This window comes from Scophthalmus maximus, chromosome 19 (genome assembly GCF_022379125.1).
Source record: "Scophthalmus maximus strain ysfricsl-2021 chromosome 19, ASM2237912v1, whole genome shotgun sequence".
Taxonomy (NCBI): Eukaryota; Metazoa; Chordata; class Actinopteri; order Pleuronectiformes; family Scophthalmidae; genus Scophthalmus; species Scophthalmus maximus.
The window spans coordinates 2,415,123-2,439,171 of NC_061533.1; the positions used below are offsets into that span (position 1 = coordinate 2,415,123).

The 24,049-nt window shown below is 46.7% G+C and overlaps 2 protein-coding genes across 3 annotated transcripts in view; both read left to right on the forward strand.

The window, feature by feature from the left end:
- fras1 (Fraser extracellular matrix complex subunit 1) overlaps positions 1-16,991 on the forward strand; it is a 166,539-nt gene extending 149,548 nt beyond the window's left edge. For both annotated transcript variants that reach the window (XM_035639221.2, XM_047329026.1), the window contains exons 47-73: positions 202-326; positions 1,396-1,536; positions 2,211-2,438; positions 3,995-4,108; positions 4,765-4,915; positions 5,736-5,895; positions 5,990-6,158; positions 6,250-6,496; positions 7,623-7,967; positions 8,313-8,473; positions 8,561-8,708; positions 8,793-8,998; positions 9,092-9,248; positions 9,351-9,551; positions 9,655-9,842; positions 9,984-10,259; positions 10,351-10,583; positions 10,687-10,847; positions 11,377-11,591; positions 11,746-11,896; positions 12,553-12,660; positions 12,795-12,954; positions 13,188-13,304; positions 13,408-13,574; positions 13,673-13,878; positions 13,997-14,143; positions 14,640-16,991. In XM_035639221.2, coding sequence (XP_035495114.2) covers positions 202-326; positions 1,396-1,536; positions 2,211-2,438; positions 3,995-4,108; positions 4,765-4,915; positions 5,736-5,895; positions 5,990-6,158; positions 6,250-6,496; positions 7,623-7,967; positions 8,313-8,473; positions 8,561-8,708; positions 8,793-8,998; positions 9,092-9,248; positions 9,351-9,551; positions 9,655-9,842; positions 9,984-10,259; positions 10,351-10,583; positions 10,687-10,847; positions 11,377-11,591; positions 11,746-11,896; positions 12,553-12,660; positions 12,795-12,954; positions 13,188-13,304; positions 13,408-13,574; positions 13,673-13,878; positions 13,997-14,143; positions 14,640-15,242 — 5,285 coding nt within the window. In that variant the 3' untranslated portion in view covers positions 15,243-16,991. The remainder of the gene's footprint in view (positions 1-201; positions 327-1,395; positions 1,537-2,210; positions 2,439-3,994; positions 4,109-4,764; positions 4,916-5,735; positions 5,896-5,989; positions 6,159-6,249; positions 6,497-7,622; positions 7,968-8,312; positions 8,474-8,560; positions 8,709-8,792; positions 8,999-9,091; positions 9,249-9,350; positions 9,552-9,654; positions 9,843-9,983; positions 10,260-10,350; positions 10,584-10,686; positions 10,848-11,376; positions 11,592-11,745; positions 11,897-12,552; positions 12,661-12,794; positions 12,955-13,187; positions 13,305-13,407; positions 13,575-13,672; positions 13,879-13,996; positions 14,144-14,639) is intronic.
- Positions 16,992-18,175: 1,184 nt separating this feature from the next.
- anxa3a (annexin A3a) lies at positions 18,176-24,049 on the forward strand. The gene is made up of 14 exons (XM_047329067.1): positions 18,176-18,288; positions 18,814-18,848; positions 18,932-18,982; positions 19,089-19,176; positions 19,525-19,619; positions 20,222-20,335; positions 20,711-20,801; positions 21,357-21,436; positions 21,704-21,760; positions 21,847-21,940; positions 22,042-22,137; positions 22,415-22,473; positions 22,977-23,099; positions 23,373-24,049. The coding sequence occupies exons 2-14, from the start codon at positions 18,834-18,836 to the stop codon at positions 23,436-23,438; spliced, it is 1,029 nt and encodes a 342-aa protein (XP_047185023.1). The 5' UTR covers positions 18,176-18,288; positions 18,814-18,833; the 3' UTR covers positions 23,439-24,049.

Sequence of the window (24,049 nt, forward strand, 5' to 3'; positions counted from 1 at the left end):
CTCTCTCTCTCTCTGTCTCTCTCTCTCTCTCTCTCTCTCTCTGTCTCTCTCTCTCTGTCTCTGTCTCTCTCTCTCTCTCTCTCTCTCTCTGTCTCTGTCTCTCTCTCTCTCTCTCTCTCTCTCTCTGTCTCTCTCTCTCTCTCTCTCTCTCTCTCTCTCTCTCTCTCTCTCTGTCTCTGTCTCTCTGTCTCTGTCTCTCAGGCACCAGGATCATCACGTTCACGCAGGCCGACTTGGCCTCTCGCAGCGTCCAGTACGTCCACACCAGCGAGGAGGAGAAACACGCCGACCAGTTCTCCTTCACCGTGTCCGACGGAACCAATGAGGTGAATGACAAAGAATAGAACGACCCCCTCATGGTTTGCGCAAATCACTACTGCGCAATCACAGTAGTGATTTGCATTACAATGAGGTTGTTGATTTTTTATTGCAAAGTGATACAACAGCAGATTAGTTCATGTGGGCACGTCAGAGATAAAAAAACACAGTTTGTGTTATTTGCGTTTTTGTCACCTTGGCTCTAAAGTTTCCATTTTAGATGTAAAATAAGATATGATAAGTTGGGATAAATTAATATTAGATAAAACTTTATTCATCCCACACTGGGATAATTTTCTTACAGCAGCAGCAAGAGTCAAAGTCATGATGTGAGGTGATAAAATATAGGAAAAAAATGTACAAAAGAACTATAAAAAAGACTGTAATAAAGCTTAAAACATGATATGCAAATGAGTAATTGCTTTATGAAAAAGAGGCAACAACGTGTGCAGTGGTTCGGATAGGATAAAAGATATGAGTGATAAAGACAGTGTTATATGGATGTGCAGTAAAATATGTGTGTTGTCGATCATCCACTTGGACGTAATACGTGGAAAACATTATTTATCGTCTGAGTCCTTTGCAAAATATGTATCTTACATGAATATTTTGCCTTTTCTGAGCTTCGTGAAATATGATTTTCAGACGATCAAATTGTTTTTTAAAGGATGTATTAGACTTAAACGGTCGATTCATATATTTTTAAATCAAAACTCACGTCTACATATTTTTGTAAATCAGTTTTTTTTTTCCTCTGAAGAAGAACTCCCTTCTCCAAGAGAAATGCATTCAGCTGATGCAAATGCGAAGCTTCTGCGGCGCGAATACAAATCGAGTTGATACCCCCAAAAAAAGTTCCTCTCTTCTTTTCGTTGGGGCACAATATTATTCATGTAATGTTTTATGAATGTGAACCTGTTTGAGATGTAGGAGTCAGATCGCAGAGGAATTCTAAACGTCGGAATCAGCAAATGTGACAAAAGTTGATCCCAAACATTTCCTGTCGACGGATTGTTCCGCTCCTGTTGTTGCTTGCAACGTGTTGACGTGTCGTGTGGATGTTGTCGTTGCCGTCAGGTTGCTCAGACCTTCTACATAACCGTCAAGCCGGTGGACGACTCGCTGCCGCTGCTGCAGGTCCCCGGCATGAGGGTCCAGGAGGGCGTGAGGAAGACCATCACCGAGTTCGAGCTGAAGGCCACGGACGCCGACACTGAGGTGACACTGAAAAGAACTCGTCATTATTTATGTATTCAAATAATTTTCTCTAGGAACAACTTTCCAAAGATATTCCCACACTGTTGATCCAGGAACCGGGGACACGCTGTGTCGCGTGAGAGATATATATATATATATATAAAAAGGGATAAAATAATAAAATCCTTAATAATTAAAAGAAAGTGTATTTAACAGATAATAAATTAATAAAATATAGTGTATTAAAAAGATAATTAAATAATAAATTAATAAAATATAGTGTATTGAAAAGTTAATACAATTAGAAATCAATAATAATGAATAAAATAATATGTTTACATTGAATTCAGTTTAAAACACAGCTTATTTCAAATTGTAAAAGTGACTAAAATGTAAATAAATCAACATGAGAATTATAACTCAATTAAAAGTGAGACTAAAGAGGTAGGCTTTGAGTTTTGCTTCCTCAGAGTCTAGAATATCTTCATCTCGAGGAAAAGGCCACTAAAGAACTGTTAATATTCAATAAAGGATTATATTTATATGCAGATGGTCACAATAGTCAGCAACTGGATATTTCAGCTTTAAAATTCAACATATTTCCTCCTTTATCACGTCAAGTGTAACATGAGTAACTAAACTAAAACCGACCTCCATCATTCCAACCTCCCCTTCCCTCGGCGCCTCGTCTCCAGGCGGAGTCCGTGGTCTTCGCCGTGGTGCAGGCTCCTCGCCACGGCACCATCGAGCGCACCAACAACGGGCAGCACTACCGCCAGACGAGCAGCTTCACCATGGACGACGTCTACCAGAACCGCGTCAGCTACAACCACGACGGCTCCAACTCGCTCAAGGACCGATTCACCTTCACCGTGGCCGACGGCACCAACCTGCTCTTCATGGTGGAGGAGGACGGCAAGGAGGTGTGTGTGTGTGTGTGTGTGTGTGTGTGTGTGTGTGTGTGTGTGTGTGTACGAGGCAACTTGCTGACATTTTTATTACAGCTGGATGATTGAATTAGCAGAGTTGGGTGCACGTCTATGTGTGTGTGTGTGTGTGTGTGTGTGTGTGTGAAGGTCAGGGTTGGTGTGTGTGTGTGTGTATATACTGCTCTGACCTTTTTATGACAAGAGGCGTGAATCAGCATTTTATGTGTGTGTGTGTGTGTGTGTGTGTGTGTGTGTGTGTGTGTGTGTGTGTCCGTCCTTATTCTTCTGTCTTTGTGGGGACTGTTTAGATGGAGGTGCAGAGTAAGGACATTTAGAAAAGCCCGAACGTTCTTGGAATTTGAGGACAAAATTTGAAAAGTGGTCACGTTTTGACGAGAGAGGACATTTTTGGAAAGTAAAGACGTTTCAAAATCGTCTTCTCAACTTTTGTAAGCACCAAGAATATTCTTGGAAAGTGAGTACATATTTGGAAAATCAAAACGTCTTCGCAAAGTGGGGGACATTTTTTAAAACTGAGAAACATTTATGGAAAGTTAGGACGTGGAAGTATATAACAGTTTGGGGGAAGCATTGAACTTTCCATAGAGGAGGTCAATCTTGGAGGGTGAGGACATTAAGGACGAGTGAGGACGTCTTCGCAAAGTGAGGACATTTTTGTATACTGAAAAACATTTATGACATTTCTAAGTTAGGACAATTTTCCAACATTCAAGGCGATGACCTTTCCAACGAGGAGGACACTGTTGCAAAGTGAGGACGTATGGATCCATCTTTCAAGCCCTTGTGGTTTCTGTGGTTATTTTCTGACCTCGACCAGAAGCCGCTCGTCTGGGATGTTAATATATGAAAGGTCCTCACAAGGACACAGGTGTGTGTGTGTGTGTGAGCTGTGTTAATGTCAGCTTTATGATGGTAGTTATGAGGAAGCCTCCGGGCGAATTGACTCCTCCGATTGTCAATTTGAACATCGCTCTGAGCCGCCGCCCTCCACCACCTGTCTCCTACTAATAGTCCGTATGATTAAACTGAATGACGGCGAGTATTGATATCGCCAGTCTCACACACACACACACACTTCTCGGGCCTGTGTTTATTACCTTCCCATCACCTGAGGACACGCGGCGGCCCGATGGTCACGCGTGTCTGAGGTGAATCCTGGTTCTTCAATAATGAACGAGCTGCAATAAATGAAACCGTGCGCACGAGTGACTCTTTCAAACGGCACAAAGTCAGAGTTGACCTCAACATCGTCTGTGTGATGACTCGGACACAATACGCTCGGTGACCAGGAACATTGGAGCGGTGTATCTGAATTGGGGTTTTTTTTTGTCCGTCGCTTGTTGTTCAAGTGAAAACTGTTCACACTGTGCATCATCTCTTGTTTCCACGACGACCACATGTTCAATATAACAAACAGCCGGACTCCATCTCCCAAAAATGTCAAATATGCTCTCAGACATTTGAAAATGGTGGCTGCACGCGTATCCACCGTCTTCACACGCGTGTTGTTGTTTGTGTTTCTTGTCCAGATAGTGACGGCTGCGCCGCAGAAGTTCAAGATCGACATCCTGCCGGTGGACGACGGGACGCCGCGCATCGTCACCAACCTGGGTTTACAGTGGCTGGAGTACATGGACAACAAGGTTCTTACGAACATCTTCATCGACTGTGATGAGGAGGAGAGCGACTCGAGGGCAAATGTAGAAGCGCCGCCACTCTTTGTTCATGTGCGATTCACTTGCTCCCCCTGCTGGATGAAAGACCTCATCACAATGAAATCAATTAGTTTCCATGGATATTGTAAAAGTTGAATATCCATGACTCTCATGTTAAACTCTTACATCTGCTTCTAACCGCTGGAAACAAAGCAGCAGAGATTAAACAAACACACATCAGATTCCTTTTCAAACCTTTTTATTTAATATTCCAATTATTATTATAATATTATAGCATTAATAAGCTCATATTTAATGTCTCTCCCTAAATGGGCCTTTAAAAATGCGACAAAACTCAACATAAAGACGCACATTCGGTGATGTATGTTAGAATTCTGTTTACAACTGAATTCACAAGCTCAATATTCAGTTTAACGCCTTTGGCATCTGGTTTTTAACTGTTGCGTATGTATAAAAAAATTGGAATGGGAGAAAGGAGAACAAAAAATGAAAAATGTCAAAGGTGGACTCGAGTTTTCTGTTTAACTTTTGCAAATTCTGCCTCAGTGGCTCTTGGAAACGGAAACAATCTGCAGATCCTCCTCAGACGTGCTGAGTAACTCACCTCTGCTCGTGTCCGTCAGGCCACCAACCTCATCACCAAGAAGGAGCTGCTGACCACGGACCCGGACACGGACGACGGGCAGCTCGTCTACGAGGTCACCACCGAGCCCCGCCACGGCTTCCTGGAGAGCAAGATGACGCCCGGCAACGCCGTCGCCACGTTCACGCAAGGTGCGTCCACCGCTCCCGGGGGTTTGATCTCCAGCCTGTCCGTCCCCTCAGCAGCCGTGGGAGTGTGTTGTTATTTCGTTCGGTGGGGATCGGCAGTATATATATGAATGAGAAGATATGAAAATATGAATAAAGAGGGCGGGATTCACTTGTGTAAACTGTCTGTCGACAATATCCCACCTGCTGGTGACCCGTGTGCTCCAGCTTGGTGTTTGTTCTGGACTTTCTGAAGGTGAAAATTAATTCTAGCACAAATACTCCTGCTTCTATCTATCTATATATATATATATATATATATATATATATATATATATATATATATATGATTTATATTTTATTAAAGTTTTTACATTTTTTATTAATTTAATAAAAAAAATATTTAAAATATTGTTTTATAAATGTTTTAATAATTTTTAATTCAACGTCATACAAATAAACATGAATCACAAACATGATATCACTCTTAACAGAGGACAGAAAATAAATAAATGAATAAAAGATGAATAAAGAGACATTTTAAACGAGATACAATACAATTTACAATTTCAAACAATTTAAGAACAATAAATGAAATATAAAACGTTTAAAAAAAAAAAAAGACCAAAAAAATTTAATAAGAAAAAAGTGAAGCAGGTTTTCCGGGTAAAATGTTTTAAATGTCTAATGTCATCAGGACATTTGTCCATTTTTTTATTTGTGGAATCAGCATTTCACAGAAAATACATTTCTTTACTAACTTCTTTAATCATCACAGGCAAAGTCTTTTTGTCTAATTGTCCATCTGCTGCACCGTCTGGAAACCTTGTGTCCTCTCCTCCAGCCGACATCAACCTGGGCCTGATCCGCTACGTGCTGCATCAGGAGAACGTCCAGGAAACCACGGACCACTTCCGGTTCCTGGTCAGGGACAGTAAACCCAACGTGGTCAGCGACAACGTCTTCCACATCCAGTGGTCCCTCATCAGCTTCGAGCACAAGAGGTGCCGCATATCTGCATCGCCTCTCCCCGATTATTCCTCCACGTCATCCTTACTTTTATTACACGATGCATAACTTCCTCTCGTGGCTCCGCAGCTACAACGTGAGCGAGAAAGCCGGCACGGTGGCGGTGACGGTGAAACGCACGGGGAACCTCAACCAGTACGCCATCGTGCTCTGCCGCACCGAGCAGGGCAGCGCCACGTCCAGCGGCGGCGCGGGCTCGCGGCCGGGCCAGCAGGACTACGTGGAGTACGCCGGACAGGTAACCTTGAACTTAGAGGTCGAACAGGTCGGCGTCTCCCGCGTCTTTCATTCCCTGTCGAGTCCCACGATCTGTCCTCATCGGTCCTCAGGTGCAGTTCGACGAGCGCGAGGACACCAAGGTGTGCACCGTGGTCGTCAACGACGACCAGGTGTTCGAGGGCACCGAGAGCTTCCACGTGGAGCTCAGCATGCCGGCGTACGCGCTGCTCGGCGGCAACACGCGCGCCGCCGTCAACGTCAACGACACCGAGGACGAGCCCACGCTGCAGTTCGACAGGAAGGTGTACCACGTGAACGAGAGCGCGGGGTCGGTCCACGCCCCCGTCGAGAGGAAAGGTGAGGACGGGGGAGGGATTCTGCAGCTCTCTGTGAGGTTTCCTCAGCCATCATCTAGTGATGTACCACGGCGTGTTGGGGACATGTGAAAAAACAAACCACGGAGAAAGTTTACCAGATAAAAACTTTGATATTAGAGGATATTAGAGGAAAATATCAAAGAGAATTACGAGAGAAAAACCACAATTTTTTACAAGAAAAAAAAATGAAAACAAAACGTGGATATTTTCTAAAATTAAAGTCGTAAAATTACCAGAAAAAACTCTAAACTCATAAATAATGTGGGGGTTTTTTATGCTTATGATAATATGCTGATTCTGGGCTAAAGTAGTAAAGTATTTCCTTTATTGCTAAAGTATAATTTGATGAGGTCATCTGCTGCAGACATGGTTACATGGCATTTTTACTTAAATTTACGACTTTAATCTCAAAGAATAACCAAGTTTTTTTCTCCTTAATTTACGACTTTAATGTCAGAAACTCAGAGTTTTTATCTCAGATTCATGACCCCTCCCCAGGCTCTGGATTTTTTTTTATAAATAATAATATTAATAATAATAACAATAATAATAATAATAGTACGCCGTCGTAGGGTTTTCTCTATTTTGTGTTATATAATAATTATTTCTTACAAATTGTACTCGTACTTTCAGTCCCACATATTCGGTGTCTTTGAAATCCAGAATTGAATCGAAATATTTGTGAATTATGAGCGTTTTGGTTACAGATAATATCAGTGGGTGAAGATAAATCCTCTCTGTGTGTTTACAAGGTGAAAGGAAACAACAGCCACTGAAACAGAAGCTTTTCATTGTCGGATGACAAATAGTGAAACTCTCACTTCTGCTGTCGAAGGCTCCAATTAATCATCAGGAATCATTGTTTTATGTCTTTTTCATTTGGGGTTTTTATCTGGAAACTTTGAAGTGAGCTGGAAAAAAACCAAAAACTTTTATGGTTCCTCATAAATCCGAGCAGACGTGTTTATAGTTGGGCACGAACCGCCGACAGTAAAAACCTCAAACACGGCAAAGACGCACCGAGTTCAATCTTTTAAAAGTTGCATGTGTTCCGACATATTCCCAGCGGTGACCCCCTCCCCTCTCCCCCCCCCCCCCCCCCCCAGGTGACACCTCCAGCACCGTGTCCGCCCTCTGCCACACCGTGGCCAAGTCGGCGCAGGGCAGCAGCCTCCACGCGCTGGAGTCCGGCTCCGACTACAAGAGCCGCGGCGCGGGCGGCGACAGCCGCGTGGTGTTCGGCCCCGGCGTCAGCATGACCACGTGCGACGTGAAGCTCATCGACGACAGCGAGTACGAGCTGTCGGAGGAGTTCGAGCTGGTGCTGTCGGACGCGTCGGACAACGCCCGCGTCGGCGGCGTGGCGGTGGCCAAGGTCGTCATCGACGGGCCCAACGACGCGTCCACCGTGTCCCTCGGGAACGCCACGTTCACGTTCAGCGAGGACGCAGGTAGGAGCCGCCTCCTGTCGCCTTCATCCTCTTGATCAGTTTGTCTCCATCACCTCCATACATGTGACATTTTACTCAGAAAGATTTATTTCAACAATCCTCTCAGTCCAACTCGTTCTTTTCTTCATATGTCGAACAAAGGCATCGAACCTTGCCTCAGTGAACCGGCGGCACAGTCGCCCGCTTGCACAATGAAGTCGCTCGGTCAATTCACTCCGCTGCTGTTTAGTCCTTTGACTTCAAATCGTCCGCAATTTTGTCGACCAGAGCTTCGAATCCCTGAGTGAAGCCCGAGTCGCTGAAGGTCGTTCAGATGTCCACGCCGTTTGTCTCTCAAACTTTCAGGCACCATCGAGATCCCGGTGCTGCGCCACGGCAGCGATCTGTCCTCGCTGACGTCGGTGTGGTGCGCCACGCGACCCTCGGACCCCCCGGCCGCCGCCCCCGGCGTGGACTACATCCCCAGCTCCAAGAAGGTGGAGTTCAAACCGGGGAAGACCGAGGAGGTGAGGCGAGAGTCAGACTGTTCCCCCGAAGCCGCCTCTCCGGTTTCTTACTCAGGATTAACGAGCCGGGGCCCCTCTGTTTCACAGACCTGCAGTCTGACCATCGTGGACGACGTTCAGAACCCGTCCATCGAAGGCTCCGAGTCCTTCGTGGTCTTCCTCAGTTCGCCGCAGGGCGCCGTCCTCCAGGAGCCGTACGAGGCCAACGTGGTCATCACCGACACCTTCCAGGACAGTACGTTCAGTGCACACCGGAGACTCCCCGGAGCAGAGAGTGGCGCGCGGGCTTGTTGTTTCTCACTTCCTCCCTCTCTCTCAGTTCCCAGCATGCAGTTCGAGAAGAGCGCCTACACCGTGAAGGAGAAGGACGGCGTCCTCCACATCCCCGTCGTCCGCTCCGGCGACCTGTCCTTCAAGTCGTCGGTGTGCTGCTTCACCCGGACCATGTCGGCCATGGTGATGGACGACTTCGAGGAGCGGCGGAACGCCGACGAGTCGCGGATCACCTTCCTCCAAGGAGAGAAGGTGGGAATACGTTTATCAGCTCCTCTCTTTGAATCCTTCTTTCCTTTGTGACTTGCAAGTTTATTGTTGTTATTTTATCCGTCCGTCTCCCAGGTGAAGAACTGCACCGTCCACGTCAACGACGACTCGGTGTTCGAGCCCGAGGAGGAGTTCCAGGTGCACCTCGGCACGCCGCTGGGCGACCACTGGAGCGGCGCCATGGTGGGCGCCAGCGACATCGTGACCATCACCATCACCAACGACGAAGACGGTGAGCAGCGGCGCAGGTCACGCGTGACAAGTGACCACCGGGGGGGGGGGGGGGGGGGGGCGGCGGCGGCGCGGTGACTCTTCACCTTCTTCTCCTCCGCAGCTCCCACCATCGAGTTCGAGCAGGCGTCCTATCAGGTCCGAGAGCCTCCGGGTCCGGACGGCGTGGAGGTGCTGGACATCAAGGTGATCCGCCGGGGGGATCTGGACCGGACCTCCAAGATCCGCTGCAGCACCCGCGACGGGTCGGCCCAGTCCGGCGTCGACTACAACCCCAAGAGCCGCGTTCTTAAATTCACCCCTGGTAAAACCTTGTTTGGACCTTTTAGCGTTGTTCGGATCTCGAATCGTTTTTTTACCGAAGAGTAAAACAAAAATATCCCTTGCGTTTCTTTCTCCACGAGTAGGAATGGACCACATCCTGTTCAAGGTGGAGATTCTGTCCAACGAGGACCGGGAGTGGCACGAGTCCTTCTCGCTGGTCCTCGGCCCCGACGACCCCGTGGAGGCGGTGCTGGGCGACATCACCACGGCGACGGTGACCATCCTGGACCAGGAGGCCGCCGGCAGCCTCATCCTCCCCGCACCACCTATCGTGAGAAAATCTCTGCATAAATCTTAAGTCATAAATCATAACAGGAAGATAAGAAGAAACTAGAAACTGATTTTGTTTGTTTACACCTTCACATAAAGTGGGAAAAGATCCTTTTCCATCATCCTCTTCCTTCCTCCTCAGGTGGTCTCGCTCGCCGACTACGACCACGTGCAGGACGTGACCAAGGAGGGCAGCAAGAAGACGCCGTCCCCGGGCTACCCGCTGGTCTGCGTCACCCCCTGCGACCCCCACTACCCCAAGTACCCCGTGATGAAGGAGCGCTGCGACGAGGCGGGCATCAACCAGACGCAGGTCCACTTCTCGTGGGAGGTGGCGGCGCCCACCGACACCAACGGCGCCCGGTCGCCCTTCGAGACGGTCACGGACACCACGCCCTACACCGGCGTCAACCACATGGTGAGCGGATCGAGAGCGAGAACATATATATATATATATATATGTTTATATTCATTTCTGTAACTCTCCGACTCTTCGCCCGCCCCTGCAGGTGCTGGACAGTATCTACTTCAGCCGTCGCTTCCACGTGCGCTGCGCGGCCCAGGCCCGCGACAAGGCCGGTCACCTCGGCACGCCGCTGCGGAGCAACATCGCCACCATCGGCACCGACGGCTCCATCTGCCACACGCCCGTCACCACGGGAACCGCCCGGGGCTTCCAGGCCCAGTCGTTCATCGCCACGCTCAAGTACCTGGACGTCAAGCACAAGGAGCATCCCAACCGGTGAGCGGCGGCGGCGGCGGCACGCATAAAAGTCTCCATGAAAACATTTTTCGTCATGTCTCGTCATTGAAATGTTTCCTGCTCTGTGTGTTCCTGTCTTCAGAATCCACATCTCGGTGCAGATCCCCCACCAGGACGGGATGCTCCCCCTGGTGTCCACCATGCCGCTGCACAACCTGCACTTCCTGCTGTCGGAGTCCATCTACAGGCAGCAGCACGTCTGCTCCAACCTGGTCACCCTCAAAGACCTGCAGGGTCTCTCCGGTCAGTCGCACACACGCACACACACACACATGCACACACACACACACACACACACACACACACACACACTCACACACACACACACTGTGCAACACACACACACACACACACACTGTGCAACACACGCACACACACTCACACACACACACACACACACACACACACACACACTGTGCAAGAAACACACACAGACACACACACACACACACACACACAAACGTACAAGAAACAAACACACACACACACTAAAGTACAATAAAAACACACGTACAAGAAACACACACACACACTCAAGTAGAAGAAACACACACACGTACAAGAAACACACACAGACACACACACACACACGTACAAGAAACACACATACACACAAGAAACACACATACACACTCAAGTAGAAGAAACACACACACGTACAAGAAACACACACACTATATTATTTAATAATTATCACTTGGTGATTGTGCACGGAGCAGAAATGTGATCTACCTTTCGCCCTCACACGAACTTTGACCTCGTGCGCCCACAGAGACGGGCTTCCTGGACGACGTGTCGTACGACAGCATCTCGCTGGGGCCGGGCTACGACCGGCCGTACCAGTTCAACCCCGGCGTGCGCCAGGCCAAGAGCATCCAGCTCTACAAGCACCTCAACCTCAAGAGCTGCATCTGGACCTTCGACGCCTACTACGACATGACGGAGCTCATCGACGTGTGCGGCGGCTCCGTCACCGCCGACTTCCAGGTAGAACAAAACACACTGGAGGAAAAAACACCGCGCGGACGACGTCAGTGTCCTTGGTGGAGAAAAAAAGTCAATCTCATTTCCAATCAAATGATGATTCTCCCTCATCATCGTCATCTTCATCGTCGTCGCGTGCCGCTCTTCTTTCTTCCAGGTGCGGGATTCGGCGCAGTCCTTCCTGACGGTGCAGGTTCCTCTCTACGTGTCCTACATCTACGTGACGGCGCCGAGGGGCTGGGCGTCTCTGGAGCATCACACCGAGATGGAGTTCTCCTTCTTCTACGACACCGTCCTCTGGAGGACAGGTCGGGACTCGACACAGCCGAGAACCTGGAAAAAAAATACTGTTTTCTCTTCATGAGCAAATCATGTTATGACGATAGAACAACTTTGGATCTACATTTACCTGATTAAGTTCAAACAAGACTCAAACAAGATATTCAGAGTCTCAAGTTAATGTATGATTACATTAAAAGAAATTACTTTTTTTTCAGGCAGAAGTTCAGTGAACAGGAATATAATTAATACATTCACATCGTGTTTATATTGCAGTCATTTTATTTTATTTAATTACATTTTTTATTTGCACACATTAATACATGATGAAATTAAGAGAATTAAAAAGAACTCAAATTAGAAACATGTCAGGAAGATAATCTGAGGAATAAGCAGCAAGTGGGGGTTTATGACCTATACTGCAGGCGGCCACCAGGGGGCGATCAATGTGTTTTGGCTATTATATTGTGGTTTTGTTGGTTACAGTCTTTCTATGAGAAATGTAACGAGATTCAAGAGGAAAATATTCAACTATGTAGTTTTCATGATTTAATATTCATGTAGAAATGCATTTGATTCACGTTTTGCAAACACCTGATTTATGAAATGATTTGTTGTGTAGCTTTACTCTCTGATCTCGACCCTTGACCTCTGACCTCCCGGGCCCGTTGTTTCCTGTCTGCAGGAATCCAGACGGACAGCGTCCTCTCGGCACGACTGCAGATCATCAGGATCTACATCAGAGAAGATGGACGCCTGGTGATCGAGTTCAAGACGCACGCCAAGTTCAGAGGTCGGTTGTTTTAGCATCCCGGGAAGAGTCCTCACCCTGATTGAATTCATACAGGACTACGGAATTGTCTCGTGTCTTGAGTTCATGCATGTTCCCAGCCAGTCTGTCTAATTGTCCCTGTTTCCGTCCTGCAGGTCAGTTCGTCCCTGAACACCACACTCTGCCCGGTCACAAGTCGCACCTGATGGCGCCCGACCACCTCGGAGGCATCGAGTTCGACATGCAGCTGCTGTGGAGCGCGCAGACCTTCGACTCGCCGTACCAGCTGTGGAGGGCGACCAGCTCCTACAGCAGGTCAGTACGTCCGCCCGCGGCCGCCGACAGGAGACTGACTCCACATGGAGAGAACCTCTCCATATTCAGAGGCCGCATGAAAACTGACGAGTCGTCCATCTTCACACATTCTTACAAAATCCTCAATGGACGAGTTGGACTAAGAACCTAGAAGGCTTTTCCTCTTTTTGGCATCAACATTTTTGTACCTTGGTAATAATATTTCTCCCGTGTTGACGCGCGTCCTTCAACAGGAAGGACTATTCCGGAGAGTACACCGTGTTCCTGATCCCCTGCACCGTCCAGCCCACTCAGCCGTGGATCGACCCCGGGGACAAAGCTCTGTCCTGCACGGCCCACGCTCCCGAGAAGTACGCCCCCGACGCGGCAGCCCGCAAACACTCACTGGTACTGAAGCGTCCGACACAAGACACGAAAAAACCTGAATCGCTCTGTTGTTGTGCCCTTCGCCAGGTTCCTGGTGCCGATCGCCTTCCAGCAGACCAACCGGCCCGTTCCCGTGGTCTACTCGCTCAACACGGAGTTCCAGCTGTGCAACAACGAGAAGGTGTTCATGCTGGACCCGGCCGCCGCCGACGTGTCCATGGCCGAGATGGACTACAAGGGAGCGTTCTCCATGGGTACGACGGCTTCCGACCGGCCTCGCTCAGATTAAATCTAATTCTCGTCCGTCCTGATGTTTTGTACTCATCGCCTGTTCCGCCGCCGCCCCCTGCAGGTCAGACTCTGTACGGCAGGGTGCTGTGGAACCCCGAGCAGAACCTGAACGCGGCCTACAAGCTGCAGCTGGAGAAGGTTTACCTCTGCACCGGCAGGGACGGGTACGTCCCGTTCTTCGACCCCACGGGGACGCTGTACAACGAGGGGCCGCAGTACGGCTGCATCCAGCCCAACAAGCACCTCAAGCATCGCTTCCTGCTGCTGGTACGGGAATATTTCCCCGCTCCGCCGGTCTGACCGGTCCCAGACTCTCTTCGACATGTAAATCCTCCTTCTTTGTGTGCGAAATCTTGATTTTCTTTGTTTTTCTCTCTGGTTGCAGGATCGTAAACAGCCGGACGTGTGCCACCAGTTCTTCCACGACGTTCCCTTCGAGGCGAACTTCGCCTCCGACGTCCCGGAGCTGCAGCCCGTGGCGGCCATGCCGGGCGTCGACGGCTTCACCATGAAGGTGGACGCGCTCTACAAGGTGCGTGGGGTCAAACGAGGAATCGACGTGTTTCTGTTTTGCTAAGAAATCTTCTATGAAGTCAAAATATTCTGAGAATAGAGGTCGAAAAATATTACAAGAAATAAAGTCATAGTATTGCAAAAACAATGTCCAAATATTATGAGAACAGAGTCGTAAATTTACTGGAATAAAGTGGAAATATTAGGAAAATTAAGTCAAAATATTTTTGAGAAAAAGGCGAAATATTTTGAGAATAAAGTCATAAAATTCCCGAGGATGAAAATTATATTCTCGCGACGACTGTCGCACTTTGATTTTTTTTCCTCAACGTGGCCCTAAAACTCTGTCGTAAACAACGTAACGTGTTAATAATGAATCTTAATTTAATTTGAAAAAATAAAATAAAATACAATTTTGAATTTGTATGCTCATGAAAATAATGTGAATGCACCAGTTGGGACTTAACTTACCGACGGGGCAGCGTCCTAACACCCTCCTCCTCCTCGATTGACAGGTGGAGGCGGGGCACCAGTGGTACCTGCAGGTGATCTACGTGATCAGCCCGGAGTCGCGCTCCAGCCCCAGGATCCAGCGCTCGGCGACCTATCAGCTGAGCCGCCCCAGGCGCGACCTGGTGGACCGCAGCGGCCGGCTGACGCTCGACGAGTCGCTGATCTACGACAACGAGGGCGACCAGGTGAAGAACGGCACCAACATGAAGTCGCTGCGCCTGGAGGCCGGGCCCGCCGCCACCTTCAACGCGCACGTGGGCAGCTCGGTGGGCGGCGGCGTGGCCGCCGTCACCATGCTGGTGCTGGTCCTGCTGGCGTCCTGCTTCCTGTTCCGCCGCTGCCGCCGCCGCTCGGCGGTGGCGAGGAAGAAGAAGAAGAAGAATAGCGACAAGGCCCCCAAGGCGTACGAGGAGTATCCGCTCAACACCAAGGTGGAGGTGTGCATGGACAAGTGTGTGGAGAAGAACTTCAGCAGCAAACACTGCACGGTGAGGAACGTCAACGTGCTCAACCGCAACCAGGAGGCCAACGGCAAGGCCAAGGTCAAACAGGTCAACCTGGAGGTCAAAATCCACAACAACCTCAACGACGGCACTGAGGTGTGAGAGACTGACGGGGAGGAGGAGGGAGGAAGAAATGTTCAAGGTATTTTCTATAAGAAGGTTTGTACTTAAGGAACGAGATGTTTGTTACTGTATTTTTATACCACTTTGAAAAAGGGAAGAGTGCGAAAGCGCAAGACAAGCGACGCGGCGTTTGAATCATTTTCACAACTGGGCTACCTCAGGAATCCACCAACCACTCTGCTGCACGAGAACCGCCAAAAAACAACAACAACAACAACAACAACAACAACAACAACAACGACACCTTCATCCGCTCGTCCAGAACCTGACACTGTCTCCGCTCGTATCACCGACCGCTCGACTGCACATCTACGTCCCTTCTTTGGTTTTTCTCAGCACCAGGATGTCGACTGGTCGCTCTCGACACTGGCGATCGCGTCTTCTTCTCCTTCTTCTTCTTCTTCTTCTTCTTCTTCATCTTCTTCTTCTTTTTCTTCTTCTTCTTCTTTTTCATCTCCTTCTTCTTCTTCTTCTTCTGCATCGAGTCTCGTCGACGCGACCGCAATGTCACGACTGTGCGACGGAGGTTCCTCTTTTTCTCTCCATCCCCTCGGCTGCCGCGCTCGTGTTTCTGCACACGGATGAACCTCGCGAGTCCAAACGGAACCGTTTTCATCTTCGACTTCCTACGTCGGCTCCGCCGCTGCTTCTTCTGGATCCCGTGGAGGTGTCGAGCGCAGCCGCTGTGCTCCTGTCGCCGGAGGCCCCAGCGAGCGCGGGGCGTCGGGTGATGGGGCGTCTCACGCCGGACGCCGCGCAAAATTCCGCGCGAACAAAAATTCGCGCGAGTGTAAAAAAGTTTGGTCGCGAATATTTGCCCCGTTCTTCCGTTGACTTTCTCCGACAACGCTCCTCTGGACAAACGCACGACAGTCGCGTCTTTGCGTTGACTTTGTACGTAATCTACTCGCGCCGACGATCCACGTCCGGTGTGAACGCACCAGTAGAATTATTAAAAAAGATGAATGATAACTTTTCAAGTGCAATTAATACCATAATACATATTTCTTTGCGAATCCTTCGCTCATGAGCAGGAACTGTGTTCGCGTTCAAAAAAGAAGAGAAGATGTATTTCGCCCCTTACTTAGAGACGTTTGCACCGTAGTCACTCACGGATAATTCTGTTTCCTTTGTTTTTGTTCGTACTGTACTACTGACAGCTGCCAACATTAAGTGCCACGCAGTATTTTTCTTCACGAATTTCAGAAACGACTCATCCAAAGTGTGACACGGAGACGAGCGATGGTTTGGACGATGAAGAGCATTTTTTTAGCCTTTCTACTGTGCCGATGAAAGAAAAAAAAAAAGATGTATTTTGTATGAGACGTGTGTCTGTTTGCCTTTGTTCCGCCCAAAGACACAGAATCCCTCACTTATCTTTTATTTACACCCACTGTGTATGATTATCTTACCCTGTCTTGTAATTGTATTGTGTTACGCTCAGCTACTGATGTTACCCACGATGCTACGACTACTGTAATATCTGTTTTTGACACTGGCTGGAGAGAAACAGTGTCGACAATGTGCTCGTTCTCTCCATTCGTCCCTTTTGACCCCTCGTCTCCTCTCAACCGCGTGCCTATCAGACGACATCGGGACGGGGAATTCTGGGAAATAACATTATATTTTTGGTGCTATCACTTTGTGGAAAATTACTATGATGCTATCGATGGGATGCCTGTATTTGGTGCCTTTTTTTTTAAGTAATAAAGAAAAATTTTAAACCCACAATTGTCCTGTATTTAAAGTTTGAATATATACATATATATATATATATATATACTGTATATAAATATATATACTGTATATAAATAAATATATATACTCTATATAAATAGATGAATATATACTGTATATATACAGTATTTATATATACTGTATATAAATATATATATATATACTGTATATAAATATATTGTACTGAGGTGTTATGGGGCTTACCTTCTCAGGTATTCTGTTAAGTGTTTGAAGGTTTGCAGCACTTCTTCTCCTCGGCCAGTTCGTGGATATTTCCCTGTTGTTGTTTTTTTAACCTTGATCAAATGGTACGAGGGTTTTGTTCAGTGTAACATATGAACAGTGGCTCAGTAAATTAAATAAGTGGTGCATGTACGTATCATCAGGCCCATAACTGCTCCTGCAGAAAGTCTGGTTTATCGTCTTCTCAGGTTATAACTTCCTGTGCTGAACGTGAATTTGCATTTCCTCTCCATCAGCAGATTCAAAAAAAGACGCCAGCAGCTGTTTGTCCAGCAGATCGAGAAAAGTTATTCATATGACAGACGGACGCACTTCTTCTTTATTCATCCTCACTTATTCCACACTGGGAATGATTGAAGACCATGAAAATAGAGTTTGAATTCCCGCTTTACATTTACAAAACATGTAATACAACACTTTGCTTTTCAATTGTTACACAATCCCAAATATTAATCTCAAAAAACCTTCAAAACCCTCTTCGCCAAGGCTTTTACATGATTTCCTTATTTCCAAAATTCAAAACTGTGTTTTAGTATTTCACACACATTGTTGAACGAAAGGGAAAATGAACGTGAGGTGAAATTAAAAATTAATAAATGGCCACTAAAACCCATTCTTTTTTATAATCAGTATAACATTTTAAAGGATTTTAAACAGTAAGATTTTTTTATAACGGCCTCTAAAGTGCATTCTGATAATGAATCAATATTAAATTTATAAGGATTTTAAACAGTCAGAATTCTTTTTCAAAGTATAAATAAAACCAAGAGTGAAGTTAGTCGGCAGCTTGATTCATATCGTGGTTTTATATGAAGGAGCAAACATATCGCAGAGGTGACGTCAGGGTCAACGAGCCGTCCCTGAAGGCAGCACCTACCTGTGCAGAGTGGGCGTGGCCACCGGACTAACCGGACAGGTATATGTTCCTCAGCGACGGAAGCTGCTGCATGAGACTTCACCTGTTCACCGGCTTCACCTGTTCACCAGCTTCACCTGTTCACCAGCTTCACCTGTTCACCTGCTTCACCAGGCAGAAACACCACAGGTGAGACGTTTTCCTTCCTGTCGTCTTTTTGAAATTATCTTTTAAGTTTCCGTGCGTTTCTTTGGTTTTTAGTGGACGAATGGCAGAGGTATGAACTATTATTTATTACATTTTTTTTTGGAGAACCAGTTGTTTTTAACAAAAGTTGTTCATCTCCTGAAGTTAAAAAAACTATCTTAATTTGTATTTTATTCCCATTAATTAAAAAAAAGATTCGCAGTGTATCACTTGGTTACAATTTGAGAGCATATTTTTAGTTTTTAATTTCCTGCTGTGTTTCTCCAGGAGTTTACTGTAAATATGTTTTTCATGTTGCACCATGGGAATATATTTGTGTGTGTGTGTGTGTGTGTGTGTGTCTGTGTGTGTGTGTGTGTGTGTGTGTGTGTGTGTGTGTGTTTGTGTGTCATGTGATTCCGTCCGGTATTATTTTTCTGTCAAGGACATCTAGGTGCTGACAACAAAATCACAAAATAAAAAAGTGTCTCTATGAATTCATTTCATTATTTGTTGATTCCTTGGCAGAGGAACTTGCTGCTGTCGTCATGTGCTCCTTATGGGTGAGAAAAGATCCTTCATTTTTATTTTGTGAGAATGAAAAGACACAATATGAACAAGCTGACATCTGACCATCCCCCTTCAGGACGACCTGGAGTCTCTCACGGATTCCGCCTCGTGCTCGTCCTCGGCAGACGTACGTGCAGCTCAGATTCTTTCTCTTTCTTTTCATTTTCACCGCGACATTCAATATTCGAATACAAGCCGACCGGTGAGTGAGTGTCTCTGTCGATCTCGTTCAGCTCGGAAACAGAGGAACCATCAAGGCCGCGGCACATTTTGATCCGAGCGAAGATGCCGAGGCTCTGAAGGCCGCCATGAAGGGATTTGGTACCAACACACACACACACACACACACACACACAGACACGCACACACACACGCCAACACAAAAAGCTTTGCCCTCTTTTATTCAGTTCTTCTTCTTCTCTCCATCTCTATTCTGAGGCTCTGACCTTTGACCCCTACTTTTAAAGAATATCATTTAATCACATTAGAAACTAAGGTTACACACACACACACACACACACACACACACACACACACACACACACACACACACTACTTCCCTTTCCTGCCTCCAATTCTTTTCATTTCCATCCCTTCCAGCACTTTGTCTTTTGAAAGGTTACAACGTTCATTAAAGTTTCCGTTATTGATTATTATTGAATCACGCAGGAACCAAAGACAAGGTCCTGATCGACATCCTGACCCAGAGGAGCTGCGAGCAGAGGCAGCTCATCGCTGAGGCCTACCAGGACGCCACCGGCAGCGTGAGTCACATCGCGCTTTGTTCAGACACAAACAGCAGACGGACGGGTTTGTTGGGCGCACAGAGTTTTGTTCAACCTGCTCTCTGGAATACACCCCGGGGGGATAAAAGAAGGGGTGTGTGCGTCTCTGTGCTCATGATGAAATTTGTGTTTGGACACGATGAGTCACTTTTTTTAAAAAATTGAATATGTTTAACTCGTGTGTCGACTTTCAGTGGAACCGGTTTTTCGTGGTTTTCAGTATATGATCACAAGTCAAGTTTGCATAGTTCTGTCACAGTGCTTCACTGGACTATTCAATTTGCAGCTGAATTTTAATTAGTCTTATGATGTAATGTGCTAATGTATTTGTGTATTCGTGTATTTGTGTATACAGTGTACACGAGCTACTCGTCTGTTGATTTGAATTCATTTGATTTTTAACATGATCGTCCTGTGCAGCTCCGGAGTGACGAATCATCTCCATGGTTTCTGTGTGTTCTAGTGTGTGTGTGTGTGTGTGTGTGTGTGTGTGTGTGTGTGTGGTGGCGAAGTCGTTTGCACAAAGACGAGCGCGCTCCTCTTGTCAAAGCTGACGAGCTGCATTCTTTTGGGCGTCGCAGGCGCTGCAGGACGACCTGGAGGGCGAAACCCGCGGCGACTTCGAGGACGTGCTGGTGGCGCTGGTCAGCACGCCGGCCGCGTACGACTGCCACGAGGTGATGAGGGCCATGAAGGTCAGTCGGTCGTCCTCGCCTCCATCAGCGGTAGTCGAGGGCACGTGGTTCTGAACTACTACGGGGGCCCTGGAGTGCAAAACACCCACACAACTGCCTGTGTGAACTTCCTGTGTCTGATCCTGCTCAGTTCTTCTGCATCATTAAATTAACTGAATCAGCCTGAGTCTTAAAGCTGCGTAAGATTAAGAGATGATCAAATTATACCAAGGTTGTTTTCACGGGATTATTCGTAGAGCGTACAGGGAGCCAGTGGATTTAAATACCAAATACGGCCGTTATTTAATGTGCTAATAGCAGATTGACGTCTCTTCTCAAACTGTGGATCCATTGACTCCGCGTCGTCTCGTCGACGCTGTGTGTGTTTTCCCGCAGGGAGCCGGATCCAAAGACGACATCCTGATTGAGATCTTCGCCTCCAGAACCAACGAGCAGATCAAAGCTCTGAGTGACGTCTATCTGAACGGTAAAGGACGTCGGCAGCCTCCGTAAATCAAAATCAAAAACACAAATATCCGTGCCAAAGATTCGGATTCAAAAAAAACTAGAGGCCGAACGATACGGATTTCAAAACCTTATGACAAAGAAATGTAATTTTACACTTTAACCATAAACTTGACCATGAATAGAAATCAAAAACACAAATGTCCGTCCCAAAGATTCTAATAAAAGAAACATTTAGACTAGAGGCCGAACGATATGGATTTCATTTGAAAATGATTCCAAGATGATTTTATCAAAACCTTATGACAAAGAAATGTAATTTGACACTTTAACCATAAACTTGACCATAAATAATAATCAAAAAAGCACATACATAGAACATTTTTTTCATGTGAAATTAAAAAGATCCTTTCTGCTCTGTTTAAAAATAAACGTTCATCTCAGGGGAAATCTACGGAGGCCCTGAAGTGCGAAACACAACGGCAAATCAAAAAACACGGCGGCAAAAATAAAAACGGCCGAAATCACGAATATCCTGTCTTCTGATGACGTTTTCCTCTGATGTTTGCCTCCAAAGAGAAGGAGAACCTGCTGATCAAGGACCTGAGGAAAGAAGTGGGCGGGGACTTCTCCAAAGCGCTGTTCCTGCTGGCCGAGGTTCGTCCCTGCAACAGAAAGCATACACAGAATAATACCATTATCATATTTTATTTCTTTTCCCCCAAAAGAAATGAAGAGAAATAGATCAAATGTAAAAGTCCAGGTAGAGAAATGAAAGAATCTGCTCGTGTTGGACGATGTTTGTCTCGCAGCTGCTTGAATGAAGTGCCTGCAAAAATAGATGAAAGGAACAAAAATAATAATAATAATAATAATTATAATAAAAAATCCTTTTTCAATTGTAATATGTGTTTTTTATTTCAGGGGGAGAGGGACGAGAGCACCGGCGTCGACGTGGACGGGGCGAAAGAAGACGCGCAGGTCGCAGTCGGATTATTGTTTCTAATATTCGCACAGTTACTGTTGGAAATGTTCCCAGCGCCTCACGTCGTCGTGTTTCCTCTCAGGCTCTTTACGAAGCTTCGGAGAAGAAGTGGGGAACCGACGAGTCTGCGTTCATTGAAATCCTCTGCCAGAGGAGCGAAGCTCAGCTCAGGCAAAGTGCGTCGCGTTTGATCCAGACGAGAATTAAAAAAAAAATATATATATATAAAATTATAATAACGGATTATGGACTTTTTTTCTCTCTTTCATTTAAAAAGTTTTTGTCGAGTACAAGAGCATCAGTGGAAAGACTCTGCAGCACAGCATCGAGGGAGAGATGTCCGGGGAGCTGGAGGAGCTGCTGGTGGCCATTGGTAAATCCACCTGCTTATTGATATGATCTTTGCTTCCTGGAGCGTTCTGATGCTGTATCATATCACAACACTGTGTGGCCAAAAGTATGCAGACGAACGATGGATGTTTTTTGAAATGACATGCTCTGCAATCACCTACTGGCGTTGTGGGAGGCTGTCCACTTACTTTTGGACACGTTTTGAACTTCCCATAGATATTTCAAAAACAGTAAAGTGTGGCCTCTGGTAAATATTTATAAAAACTGTTGTTTTAAAACCCCTTGTGTCTCTTCTCCAGTGAAGTGTGTGAAGTCCAGACCGGCCTACTTCGCAGAACGCCTGCACGAGAGCATGAAGGTAAAAAGAACAAAGAAGAAGAAAGAAGCGACGCAAAATAACAAACATTATGATAAAAATTCAGTTTCATGTGATGGTAAATGCTAGTTTGAGACTTTAGTGTTGTGATGTGGAAGCTCGTCCACGCTGGTTATTTAAAAGCTAAAGAAAAATCACCTCTTGGATTTTAAATTGGCTTTTTCTTTTTAAATTTCTCCCCTGTTTCTGAATTATGCTCAAAAAAGTGTGTTCAGAATATTGCGAGGTCATGGTAACATTGACCTTTGACCCCTTCTGGATATCAAATCTCATCATTTTTAGAAATTAGACGTCAACAGATCTGTGACTCGCCACATTTCGTAATCACCCCCCCCCTCGAGTCCGAGGGAACGTTGAAGAACCCCCCCCCCCCCCCCCCCCCCCCCCCCCCCGAGGGCGTCGCTCTGACACGTTGCGTTCAGGACAACGGGACAGACGGACACTGGTAACGTGGCTCTGCCTCCGTCCACATCCTTCCCCTGCAGGGCGGCGGGACGGACGAGGCGACTCTGCACCGGATCATGGTCAGTCGCTCGGAGATCGACCTGCTGGACGTCAGGAAGGAGTTCAAGAAGCTCTACGACGAATCGCTGCACTCGGCCTTGGAGGTGAGCCGCGGGACTCTCTGCCTTCTCTCTGTCCACTCTTCTCCTGTCGCTCGCCCGTCAGGGTTGGTCTCCTTTTGTCTCTGTCAAGTCAGTGATCAGGCTCGAGAAGTTTTCATTTCAGTACAGTTCACCCGGCGCGATCGGAGAGTTTCACTAAAACTCCTCTTCATGTATATAATAATAATAATAATATTAATAATAACAATAATAATAAATGTCATCCTGCGTGGTCCCAGTGAAAACACTTTGTGTCCCTGTGTCTGTGTCCTGCAGTCGGATCTGTCCGGGGACCACGGCGACTGCGTGTTGGCGATCTGCGGAGGAGACGACGGCGACTAGCGACCCGAGGTCGACGGGAAACGTCTCACTCGCTCTCTTCTGTCTCCCACTTCCACTCGACTCGTGCGTGTGTGTGTGTGTGTGTGTGTGTGGTTATCGTCATCTTGTTTACACTCTCGGAGCAAAAAAAAGAAACTTTCAACCGCTGCAATAAAATATATGCGACGGAGAAATGTTGACTGAAGGTTCAACGTGGAATTCTTAATTTCGTGCAATTCAACATTTCCTGTCTCACTGTGTTTTTCCTCATTTGAACATTTCCCAGTGAAACATCCACATCTATACTCGTCCACGTACGAAACGGGGGAAACAGATTCGAGCGGCGTCCTTCTATTCTGCCTGAATAGAACTAAAACGTAGAAAGGCAGCCCCTGAAAAAGGAGGATTCTGTTACATTCTACACTATATTCGATATATATTCTATAATTATAATAATGAGTTTGTCTGTGCAGAATATCATATGATTTGAGATGCACTTCTCAAAGTTAAATCAGCGGGCGACTAAAATCATTATTCAATAGACTTAAGGGAATAAATTTGTGATGATTCAAATGGCTAAATACAACATATGATTATGATGAATTAATAAAGATAATCAAATGACGCATGAA